Source organism: Eleutherodactylus coqui, chromosome 13 (genome assembly GCF_035609145.1).
Source record: "Eleutherodactylus coqui strain aEleCoq1 chromosome 13, aEleCoq1.hap1, whole genome shotgun sequence".
NCBI classification, from domain to species: Eukaryota; Metazoa; Chordata; class Amphibia; order Anura; family Eleutherodactylidae; genus Eleutherodactylus; species Eleutherodactylus coqui.
The window spans coordinates 31,059,117-31,072,025 of record NC_089849.1 but is presented as its reverse complement, the minus strand read 5'-3'; the positions used below and the strand labels follow the sequence as shown (position 1 = coordinate 31,072,025).

The following is a 12,909-nucleotide window of genomic DNA, read 5'->3' as shown; positions in this document are numbered from 1 at the left end:
GAACACTGTAATAATATAACATAAAATCAAGGGCCCCTAACAATACTGCTCACCTAGTTGGTTGTGCAGGAGGCACGAGAGGCGTATCACAGCTGCAGCCACTCCTGGGATGAATTGGTGAGGCACCTCCAGAGAAACAGCAATCAAATAGATACAAATGACAGGAGCTCCTCAGTGCTGCCGAATTAGGAGAGTCAGTGGTGCATATTGTGGTTACGCGTTTCAGTGTCATTGGTCTGAAATGTGTAAATCGAAATGCATAACCACAATAAAGTATTCCTATATACCACCGACTTTCCCAATCCAGCAGCGCTGTGGATCACCTACCATTTTATCTACCTGGCTGCCCAGCAGAAACTATGGGTGGAAAGAAGGGTTGGGCATGTTGGGTTTTAACATGTCCCATCCTTTTAATCTCAAGCGAGATGAGCTGCCACGAGAGGTGTCTGGCAGCAACTTACATGGTCGACCTTTGCTCAGTTCTGCTCTGTGTCTATGTTATGAGCTTGAATCTTGGGCTGTATTTATGTAATGAGCATTGTTCTGGTGCTGTATTTACGTTATGTGTTTGGTTCTGGTGCTGTATTTATGTATTGAGCTTGGTTCCGGTGCTGTATGTATGTTATGAGTTTGATTCTGGGGATGTTTTTATGTTATGTTCTTGTTTCTGGTGCTGTATTCATACATTAAGCTTGATTCTGGGGATGTATGTATGTAATGTTTTAGTTCTTCAGCTGTATATAATGGTATGGGGTTGGTTCTGATGCTATATTTATATTATACGTTTGGTTCTGCTGCTGTATTTATGTTATGTGCTTGGTTCTGGTGTTGTTTTTATGTAATGAACTTTGTTCTGGTGCTAATTTATGTTATGGGTTTGGTTCTTGTGCTATATTTATGTTATGTTCTTGTTACTGGTGCTGTATTTATACATTGAGCTTGATTCTGGGGATGTATTTTTTGTAATGAGCTCTGTTCTGGTGATGTATTTATGTAAAGTGTTGATTCTGCAGCTGTATATAATGGTAAGGGCTCAGTCACACGAGCGTTTTTTCGCATGATTTTTTGTGCGCATAACTGATAACCGCTATCCTCTGCCACAGCTGTCACAGAGGAGCGCGATGTTCTCACCTTGAATTCAATGGAGCCGGCAAAACAGCCGGCTGCATTGAAAGCAATAGGCTGCCGGCAAACGCTGTAGTAATTTTCGTGGAAGGGCTTAAAATATATGCCCTTCTCTGAAAACCATCCTAAAAAAGTGTAAAAAATAAAAAAAAATCTATACTCACCCCTCTGCGGCTGCCGGGGCTCAGCCACGTCCAGTCGGCTCTTCTCCTTAACTGCTCTCTGTAGTATTCAGCAGCCGGGGATTTAAAATCCCAGCCTGCTGAATGGGCTGCCTCTGATTGGCTGAGCGCTGTAACCAATCAGAGGCAGCTCTCAGCTATTGAATGACAGCTGAGAGCTGCCTCTGATTAGTCCCTGCGCTCAGCCAATCAGAGGCAGCACTCACCCATTCATGAATTCAGAGAGCTGCAGAGAGGTGAATATAGATTTTTTTTTTATTTTTTACACTTTTTTAGGATGGTTGTCAGGGAATAGCTTATATTTTAAGCCCTTCCCCAAAAATTACTACAGAGCTTGCCGGCAGCCCATTGCTTTCAATGGAGCTGGCTGTATTGCCGGCTCTATTGAATTCAATGGGAGAACATCGTGCTCTGTGACAGCTGTGGCAGAGGATCACGATCTTTAGTATATGTTCTCAATGGGGCCGGCACTGCTGCCGCTGGCCCCATTGAGCGCACATACACAGGAACACCGATTTGAGCAGAACGCAGTTACATGTGTTCTGCGAATCGTTGTGTCATATAATTTTCGCCACATGCGTTTGTGCGCATGAAAAATGCGCACATGTGACTGCTCCCATTGCAAAGCATTGGGTCTATATAGATGCGTATCGCAAACGCAGCTGTCAGACGCGTACAAACGCCTGTGTGACTGAGCCCTAAGGGTTTGATTCTGGTGCTATATTTATATTATACGCTTGCTTCTGCTGCTGTATTTATGTTATGTTCTTGGATCTGATGTTGCATTTATGTAATGAATTAATATACTGCAATGCGTTGGTTCTGGTGCTGTATTTATGTTATGGGTTTGGTTCTGGTGCTGTATTTATGTAATGAGCATTGTTCTGCTGCTGTATTTATATTATATGTTTGGTTCTGGTGCTGTATTATGTTATGTTTTGGTGTTGTATTTATGTAATGACTTTTGTTCTGGTGCTAATGTATGCAATCTGTTGGCTCTGGTGCTGTATTTATGTTATGGGTTTGGTTCTGGTGCTGTATTTATGTTATGTGCTTGGTTCTGGTGTTGCATTTATGTTACTAGCTTGGCTCTGGTATTGAATCTATGTACTGAGATTATTCTGTGCTGCATTGACATTATGAGCTTGATTCTGGTGCTGTATTTGTTATAAGCTTGGTTTTGGTACAATATCTATTCACTCAGCTGTGCTGGTGTGGATTTACAGCTGTCTTGCTTCTTTCTGCAAAAGTAGAATAAAGACAGACTGCCTATCAGTGCCATAGATATTATTTTTTTCTTATGATGGGGGGGGGGGGGGTGGTAGCACAAAAAAAAATTCTGCATAGGGTGTCATCTAACCTAAGGCCAGCACTGGTAGCTTTTTTCCCCTTACCATATATGCTTGACTGAGCCAAGGAATAACTGTTCACCATCTAAGGGGTATGGCCTGCTTTAGAGGTGGTCCTGACTGCTAGACCCCCTCTATTAACAAGGAATTCCCTAACAGGGTATCTGAGAATGGATTTACATCTTCAGTCTGATAAGGCCTCATAAAGTGTGTCAGTGGCTCAGCAAATGTATACATTAAGGTGATATCAATCATATTGAATGTCAGGTGATTGCACGTTTCGCCTTCTGTAGGCAGAGTACTTGCCAATGCAATGAATTCCACCTGCAAACCTGTGTCACTTTGGTCTGCAGAGCATCTCCCTATCCCTCCCTCAGGTTGTTTGCATTCTTGCAGAGCGTTTTACATGTGCTTTTGGCCCCGTCTGACATAACTAAGTGATACTGACAACCTGCAGGCACAAGTTTACCGCAGTTCGCAGCAGGCTCCTAGTAAACACATAATGCCCGAAGCATCTTATGTACCTGTCCCTTTCACACCCTCTGCAGGAAATCTACGTTTTTATACCTCACACATTGACGTAGAATCGCACTTAATGCCATGGAAACACATATCGTACGGAAAACATATATTTATAGGGGAGCTGCACCCTTTTTTCTGTAGATGGCACTAAAAAAGTTACAAAGTACCAGTGAGTCAACTTGCTAAAATGCTGATCTCTGGCACTAGTGCTGCAAATGAGGGTTTGTGGATTGGGCTTTCCACAGACTTGACAATGCATGGGGGGGGGCTACAGCCAAGACTAACCATGTCTGAACCACATACATAAAAGGGCACATGCATATAGTATTGCCCAATGCACAGACTATGCATGGCAGCACATGGAGCCTCTTAGGGCTCGCGGCCCGCATGCCGAATCTGGGCCTTCTGCATTTCCACAGGATTCACAGCATTTCCGCAAAAGACACGGAAGTGGCATCACCTGACCACCGACAAAGCGGATTGAGAACCTTTCGGCAAAAACCGTGATGACCCCTTGCTGCTCCAGAATCAAATGTGGACTGGTTCCATAAGGCCTCTCTTCTCCATATAGGGAGCCCAGTACTATGAATAAGGCATTAAAGACCCTGTTACAGGTTTTGCATTGGGACCCAGGAGCTTCAAGTTACGCCTCTGTGTTAAGGGGGTAAGAGAAGTTGGGGGGCCTCAAGATAAACTTTTGCACCCGGGCCCATGAGCCTTTAGCTACGCCCCTGGGTTGGTTATAACAAGGTGAGAAGAGCCCACTACAATGACCATTCTGATCATACTGGCCCATCTATAAGGACTTTCAGAGTCAACTCCAAGGGCTTAGCTATAGGGAATGCAAAAGTAACAGTCGCACCCAGCCTCTGGTGTCTGAGGGGGCCCAAAGACCCAGACAAAGACACCAGTGTTATAGATGGCAGATGGGGGCTCCTGGTCCAGATTTTGCATTGGGCCCAGGAGTTGCACATGAAGATGACAATGAATGAGTCACGCCCTGCCTGGTTTGGTCATTTTCTGTATTAAACATTTACATTTGAAATACATTATATTATTGACTAGAGAAAACTGCTTTCACTATATCATCAATTATCTCTTTTTGTCCCCAGGATCACCACCCTTTCTCATAAGGCCTCCTTAGGCAAGGGCCTCTTGTATTGCATGGAAAAATGCAGGTCTGATTTTGGTCATTGGGAATCTGTTCCCTTCATCCATGGTAGTTCTTGATGACAACAATTACCCATTCTGTTTGAGTGAATCCTCCAGAAGGGAAGCCACTCTTTACAATGGCTCTGCTATGACTGATGGGGGTCCCAGAGTGTTAAAATGACCTATATGGGGTCATCAAAACTTTACTTCCACTAGGTTAATTTCTACTGAACTGAAAAAGTGCAATGCATTATAATAGAAGGTTCATTGAGCCATTGGGTAGTTATAATTGGAAGTGGGCCCAGACCTGGTTGGGCTTTTAAAGGGGTTGCCTAGTTGTAAACTATTGATAGACCACCACTAGTAGATCAGCAGTGTTTTTCTGCTCAGGACCCCTGCCAATCAGCTGTTTACCAACCAGTGTGATTGTATAATGACATGATTTCTGCAGGAAGCAAACAGCTCTGTTCCAGCTGCAGTGGCCAGGTTTGGTATTACAGGCAAAGTTCCCATTGAAGTGAATGGTCTGTAATACCAAGCTGGGCCACTGCAGTGGAAATGGAGCTGTCTGTTTCCTGTAGAAATCAGCTCAGTGCATGAACACACTTACTTGCTGAACACCTGATCAATGTGGGGTCCCAGGCGGCAGACCCCTGCTGATCTACTACTGATGGCCTATACTTTGGATAAGCCATTAATAGTTTACAACTGGATACCCCCTTTAATGGTGAGATGGTTTAGATGGAGAGATAGAAGTGTCATGTGAGAGGTAGTGGGTTAAAGGGGTAATATAAGGGGACTAGTGGGAAGGGGCTACCCATTAGCACCCTGTAGGGTATTACATAACCACATAAAGGTACAAATTCCTTAAAGACATTCCCTGAAGTTTACTGAATCAATAAAAAAAAAGTCTTAAAAACAAGTCTACACACACACACACACAAACAAGGTGTAGACACGCACCAATTCACATGATCGCACAATTAAACACACGACCAGGCATGTAAATAGACACAAGGTCTTGGACACATAGACTCTTGAAGTATGCGGTGGATTAGTTAGATAGAAGGCATGATGCATGAATCATTAGGCTTCAGCTCCGGACCTGTCATGTAGACACCCTCATACCATGTGGGCATGGGAATGTTGAAAGACATGCAGCTGTAGCAGAGTTGAGTTTGTCAGAAGCTGCAGAGCTGATTTCACATTTTGCACAAGCTCACGGTGATACAGCATTATTTTAATTCAAGGAGCTATCATAGCACATCATTAGTGCACATCCAAAGAGTGAAGAGACCAGCTCAGCTCTGCTACATCTATATACAGATGTGCATTATATAGCTTCTACTAGCATTCGTTTACATATAGTACAAGGTTTGGTTGATTGTGTGTTTTTTGGTCATACTGGTTTGCCAGTTGTACTGTACATACATGTTATTATAGTGCTATTACTATTGTAATGAGGACCGCAGCATTTATCTGCTGCCAGTGCCGTGTCTGACAGGTCTACAAAGTGTGATGGAGTTTAGGGTGGAGTAATTAGCAGATATTAGGAATGCTGTTCCAGGTTATTTGATGTTTGATCCAAGAAAATGAAAGCTCCGAAAGGGGAAGCCTAGGAAATCAGCAATGCAGTTGGATTGAAAGAGTAGAGATGACTGGCGTAGGACCCCACCAAGTCGGAGATGACACTGCAAAATACGATGGTACCCAAACCTCCACCAAAGAAAATGCTATCAGTAAAACCCAAATATAGTGGTCAACTAAGACATCAGAGGACACCCAGAGGTGCTCACATTTTACGGACCATCTACACATCGTAAGGTTGGGTTCACATTACCGTCAGAGGCTACGTCAACAGTTCTGATGGGAAGACAGCAGACAGTGTTAGTCTTTCCGACAAACCAACGGACACCACGACGGAAACCCGATTGACCCCATAATGGGCACAGTGGTGTGCCGTCGGTGTTATAGATCCTACACTGCCATTATGGCAGTGCCAAGAGAGCCTAGGGAAGTTTTTGATGTGGGAGGAAGCCTAGTTAAATATAAGAAGAACATGTAACCATTATGCAAATGCTGACCTTTGAGAATCCAACCCACAGCCCCGTTAATGGACAATGCCAAGCACTGAGCCAAACTACACTCAACATGATATAAGATGTATCCGGAACTGTAGCCCAAATATGTCATAAAGGCTGGTGATATGCTATAGGTCTTCTCGAGCCACCCAATATTCCAATCACGGGCGTACATACCATAGAAACACTTATCATAATGGGTTATGAGAAGAAAGCTCTCCTCTTCATCGGGTCTACCACATTGGAGGACAGGTGTGTAATATATCCAAGGGTCATCGAAAGGAGATTGGGGGCAAGCAATCACCAAATCCTCCTGTTCAATTTGGTAAGAAATTTAGGGATGTATGACATGGGATGCCATCTTCCAAAGTAACATTCTATCATCAACCAAAGAGTCAAGAATGTCTTATTATTAAATCATGCCTTGGATTCGACCTGAAGACCAGGTCAACCCAACTCGTCCATCGCATCTAATGAGTTTGAGCCCAAGCCACACGTGAAGGTTCTTTTGTTATCAATTCATATACAGTAGAACATATTCCATGGTCCTCTACTGTCCTCTACTCCATATGTGTTCTTCAGTGCCGCTTGCCAAAATGTGCTTTTCCTCAATAATTGACAGCACTCAAGTGAAGTGACCCATAAACAAAGTAGATAATCTGTGTCACATTCCTTAAATAGTCAACATTCATTACCTCTTTCTAGCAACTGTAATTTTTCTTACATTTCTGACATATTTACGTCATTTTTGGTCATTCTTGGCATACTTATGACGACTCACACAGCTGTGTACTATTTTACGTGGTGGCGACCACAATCCGTATCGAGTCCCGCTGACCTCGTACTTGACTTTTCACACCATCAAATTCTAATCTGTCACATATGTACACAAAGCCCTCATCCACATCAAACCCTATGACAATGGTCTTCTCAAGTTTATTTACTACTCTAGTTATTTGGTCATTATTATGACAAGGACAGACTCGTCAAAGACTTTTAACAGCTTGATACCATTGCCAATGGAAAGCTTGAAGACGGGAAAACTTGGAGAAACACTGTTAAAGTCATCATAAGTCCAGACCGGTTCTATAGTACTTCTAATAAATCACCACCATGACCTTCATCATATTGTATAACATATATATATACATATATAACCAAATGGACCAAAAATCCTTGGAGGTAACACAGCCTCATATAATATAGTCCCGATCCAGTTGATTGGTTTTACTAATGTCAAGTTGGCAATGGAAGAGTTAAAATTGGACTATAGAAGTTATAGATTTCCAATGGACCATCTCAGGATCATTGTTCAACTCTTTTAATACAAGGTTTTCAAGGGACACTTGACCCATTTTGTAATCTAGGCTTAACTTTCTGATCTCAAAGGCATAGATCACTGTGGACAACTCCCACCCCACCACCATATAATCCACTGTTAGTCTTAGAGGGTCCTTTAAAAAGGTCCAACATTGACTTTGTATGGTTCCAGTACTAAAGGCATTGTACTTGTACTGTACAGTATGTAAAATTATACTATCTATGGCCGGATTTACTAATGATTCTCACTAAATGAGTACATCAATAGCATCAAAATATCCCACCTAGATACCCCCCATTCCAAGTCTTTGCAGACACACCCACTAGAATCAATGTTTTATAGTGAATACTCCTTCCTTCCCTTATTCGTAAACCACTACCCTCGCCGCTCTCCATACGCCCTCCACCAGCCCCCTTCCAAAAAGTTACAACCCAAGTCATCTCCCCATTCAGAACTTCTCCCGTGAAATCTCTGAAATTTCTAACACAAGAAGCCTGCCAAATGCCGGCAGGAACATTACATGTGGAGAAAATCCCCCTGGTAATGACTTCCCACCTACACGGGTACAGTCTGTACATGGATGGGGCGCCACAAGCAGACCCAGGAATTTTAATTTGGGATGGGTGTTCCCTACTCATAACCAGGAGAAGGCTGCATATAATTACACTGGTAATTCCGTACAATAAAGGGTAGGATACATGTGTCATGAAGGGATTATGGTACTCAACCACAGAGCTTGCACTCTAGACTGAGCTATTAGAGATGGAACTTATAGTAGAAGGGAATTAGACCTAAGGAGCCTGCATTCTAGATTAAGCTATCACGGGTGAAACATTTATTGGACCCAAAGAGCTTGCACTCTAGACTGAGCTACTACAGGGGAAATGATGTAGATCAAAAGAGCTTGCATTCTAGACCCAGCTCTTATAGGTGCTACTGTATAGGGTAACAGGGATTAGACCCAAAGAGCTTGCACTCTAAACTGAGTTGTTATAGGTAATCCTATATAGAAGAAACAGAAACAGAGTCAAAGAGCTTGCACTCTAGACTGAGCTACTACAGGGGAAAAGGATGTAGATAAAAGGGCTTGCATTCTAGACCCAGCTCTTATAGATGCTACGGTATAGGGGAACAGGGATTAGACCCAAAGAGCTTGCACTCTAAACTGAGTTGTTACACATGAACTACATAGAGGAAAATTAAGTAGAGCCAAAGAGCTTGCATTCTAAACTATTATAGATGGTTCTATAGAGGTGAAGATGATTAGACCACCAAAGCTTGCACCCTACATTGAGGGGGAATAGGAATCAGATCCAAAGAGCTTGCACTCTAAACTGAACTATTACACATGGTATTACATAGGTTAAAAGGACTTAACCCCCAAGAGCTTGCACTCTATTTTGATCTAATACAGATGGTCCTGTATAGGAAAATTAATTAGACCTACAGAGTTTGCACTCTAGATCAAGTTGTTATAGATGACACCATATAAGGGAACAGGGATTAGACCCAAAGAGCTTGCACTCTATCATGAACTGTTACAATTAGAACTACATAGAGTAAAAATGAATAAAACCCGCTTGGAAAAAAGGAACACCTACACAGGAAAGGGAGTTAGACCAAAGAGCTTGCACTCTAAGCTAAGAAGGAACATTGCAATTAAAAAATAAACCCACAGAGCTTGCACTCTAATCTGTGCTATAACAGTCAAATATCATACAAGGTAGGAGGAAATAAGAAACCAGCCCCAAGAGCTTGCACTCTAACCCGAATGAGTCCAGACAGTGTGAGATGTTAGCCTGGACCTTATAAGGTTCCCCACTCTGAATGCCATCAAAATAAGCTGTAAATGTAATAAAGAGCATGAAAAGAAGCAGAATATGGAAGGAAAGGAGACTGCGAGGAGGAGATAAGAGGAGAGTGACAGCTTCCATGCACCAACTCACCAATTGATATATTCCATTAATGGGTTTTTACATAGGGAGGAGGGGGGTGAAAGGTTTGGGACTGGCTTGAGGACTGAAGGGCATGCATTGTGCAGCTCCTACTGAAATCTGAGTCTGTAGGGTTTTGTGTGTGCAGTAATAGGAAGGTAATTATCCACCACTGCATTATCCACGACAAGCCAAACCCTTAAACGCTGCAGATCCGGGCTAACTAGGGTTCCCAGCAATATAAAACACAACCTAAATACCCCAGACAAGCTAAAATAGCGCTGCCATAGGGCAAAAAGCATCACAAGACACAAGCTTCGCCTGGGAGGACACTTCTGGATAAAGGACCAAGGATGCTGGTGTTATCCTTGAGTCTGGATAATGGAGTTGGCCAATGGAAACCCTAAGAGCATGCGATGCAAAATAGGATGGTCATAGCTAGACAGAATGGATGGAGGGCCATTGGGGATGCGGTCCTAGAAGGGGTGCACTTACTATGCTGCATAGGATGACAAGCAGGGGAGCCTCCATTCTCCTGGTCCTATAAGGCTGATGGTCGTGGAGTGATAAGCAGATGGAGAATGCAGCGATTCAGCTACACCTGCCCCTAAAGCTTTGACAAGCCATCCCCTTCTGTTTAAAGCAAACCTTCCCCTTCGCTGTCCTCCCATTAGCTGCAAGTCCATCCCATTGACACACAGCATCGCCTCCCTACCTCCCTCCCATCCAGGGAAGCCATCCAACAAGCAACGACTGCTTGTCAGGATTGGATTTAGGGAATGATGTTTGGATCTCGTCCCCGAAAACACTTAACTGCTAATTATTTAAGAGGAGACGAGAAAAGAGAAGACGCAGCGTTTTCCTTTGTCCCTCTGCTGATCCTCTCGCTGTGCATTTGGTTCTTCGCACTTGGGGTTTGACAGGAAGAGTCAGCGCAGCTGGAGTTTGGAGAGTAGGGGGATATTTGTAGGATTTTTGGGGACTATTTAGGGGACATGCACGTTTTTTCCATACGGACCAAAAATCGGACGCAAATAGAACCAAATTATTTGGACACAGGATTTTTTTTAAAAGTCCAATTCTTGTAGAGTAGCACCTGTAAGGCGGCGTGTGCAAGGACTGATAAAAAGTTGCGCAACTCAAATTGGACATTCCGTCCATGTGCGGTCCGATGTGCGGGATACGGCATATTGACATGTACTATTTTGGTCCGAGAATTGAACAAAAAGAGGACAGGCTGAGATTCTTTTTTACTTAGACTATTAGTACGAGTAATGGCAGCTTCACACGGGCGTATGCGCGAAAACGCACACCGTATTTGTAATGTAATCAAATCTTTTTTGCGTACGTTTTTGCACATATTACAGTACTTTTCGCGCTATTTATTTCCTGATGTGTTCTTTTCCCAGCTACACATTGAACCATTATGGAGGTATCCGTTATTCTATTTGCGCACCCCTCAATGACTCCTATAGGGCTTTTGGTGCGCCAATGTGCACTACAATGGAACATGCTGCAGTATGTTTTCACGTGCACGCAAAAACGAAGAATGAGAATTATCCCATTGAAGTCAGTGAGTTCTATTCTCTAAGTACTGCGTGTACCACATTTTACATGTGCAAATGCCCACGCAAACGCGCTCATGTGGGTCCGCCCTGAACTCGCTGCATCACTGCAAGAGAAAAGTCGTACATTTAGATAGACCCGTTGAAAATAATGGGGTCTACTTCCGGGCGAGTTTTGTGCATCTTGCAGCACACAAAACGCACGTGGGAAACGCTAAGTTAAGGGCTTAAACGCAGAAACATGTTTTCCCCCGTTATGCGGCCGGGATAACAGGATGAAACAAAATCACTGATTTCTATTGATTTCAGTGATTTCGTTTTTTACTATCACGACTCTCACCCCTTAATTGTACGGACGAGAAAAGATAGGACTTGCCCTAAAAACCTTGTTCATGGGAACTATGCTCCGTTCCGGCGTACATTTTTGTACACGTGCATGAAAAATGCACACGTCAGAAAAAAAATCACATAGAAAAACAGTGACTTTTCACAAGGTGGGAAATTTTCAACGGTAAATTCTGCACCAAAATCCGATTTTGATGCAGAACGAAAATGGTTTAAATCAGTCTGACACTCCGCGCTGCGAACTTTGATGCGGAATTCTGTAATGGCAAATTTGGCTGCTTACCAGTGGAAATATTCCGCCCGTGTGAAGGGGTCCCAAGGTCCCGCCCACTCTGACACTGTGTGAGCGTATGGAGGGGCCCATTCTCACGGACGTATTTACGTAGAGAGTAGAACCCATTGATAGCAATGGGTTCGTTCCCATTCGCCTTTTTTCGCGAACATTTCTCGCATGCACAAAAAATAGAACCTGCTCTATTTTCCTGCATATTTGCCTTTCAATGGTCCACATAGAAATCTATGGGAGGCGTGCTAATGCGTGCGCAATATGCAGTGGGATGCGCAATATGTCATTTAAATCAGGGCAAGGCTGTGTCCCGCGCCCGTGTGAACATGCAGCGCCTGAGCAAACACATACAGCAAAGTACGTCTGCATGCATGCAAATAAGCCTCGTTCACTGCGTAAATACGTTGTGGTAAGACAAGTGGATTTGCGCATATGCTCGTCTGAATCCGCCCTTAAGACGGCTTAACAGCAGCGCATGCTTTTGCGCATATTTCTGGACTGTTTGCTCTGGCTGGACCATTTCACTGCTGTGCCCCGAGTTACATAACAATTTAGCCTAATTAGTTCCTGATATGTTCTTCCCCCCGTGAAATTGCACATGTACCCGGTTAGTACTTGCGCACCCTGGGGCCTTCGATGAGCAAATGCGCACTAAGGGCGGCTTCAGCGAGTGTATGCACAAAACATACACAATAGCACAATATTTGTGTGCCGCACCCCAAATTAATAGGCTGTTTAGTCTAATTAGTCCCCAGTGTGTTCTTTTTCCCATGAAATTGCGCAATCGCGTAGGTCTCAGGTGCTTTATTGCACCTCCTCCATAGACTCCTATGGGGCCTTTCCAAATGCGCACTAAAATAGCGCATGCTGCGGTCTGCAACTTGCATCGCCTGTTGTAAATACAGCCTCATGAAAGCTGTCTGTGTTGCCTATAGCAACCAATCAAAGCACAGCTCTCATTTTACCTCAGCAGTGTAAGAACCCATAGCAACCAATCACAGCACAGCTCTCATTTTACCTCAGCAGTGTAAGAACCCATAGCAACCA

At 43.6% G+C, this 12,909-nt stretch overlaps 1 protein-coding gene across 1 annotated transcript in view; it reads right to left on the bottom strand.

Annotated features, from left to right (window-relative positions):
• NGFR (nerve growth factor receptor) overlaps positions 1-10,276 on the bottom strand; it is a 77,208-nt gene extending 66,932 nt beyond the window's left edge. The window contains exon 1 of the mRNA XM_066587834.1: positions 10,162-10,276. Within this exon, the coding sequence (XP_066443931.1) occupies positions 10,162-10,197 (36 nt within the window). The 5' untranslated portion in view covers positions 10,198-10,276. The remainder of the gene's footprint in view (positions 1-10,161) is intronic.
• Between the last annotated feature and the right edge of the window lie 2,633 nt (positions 10,277-12,909).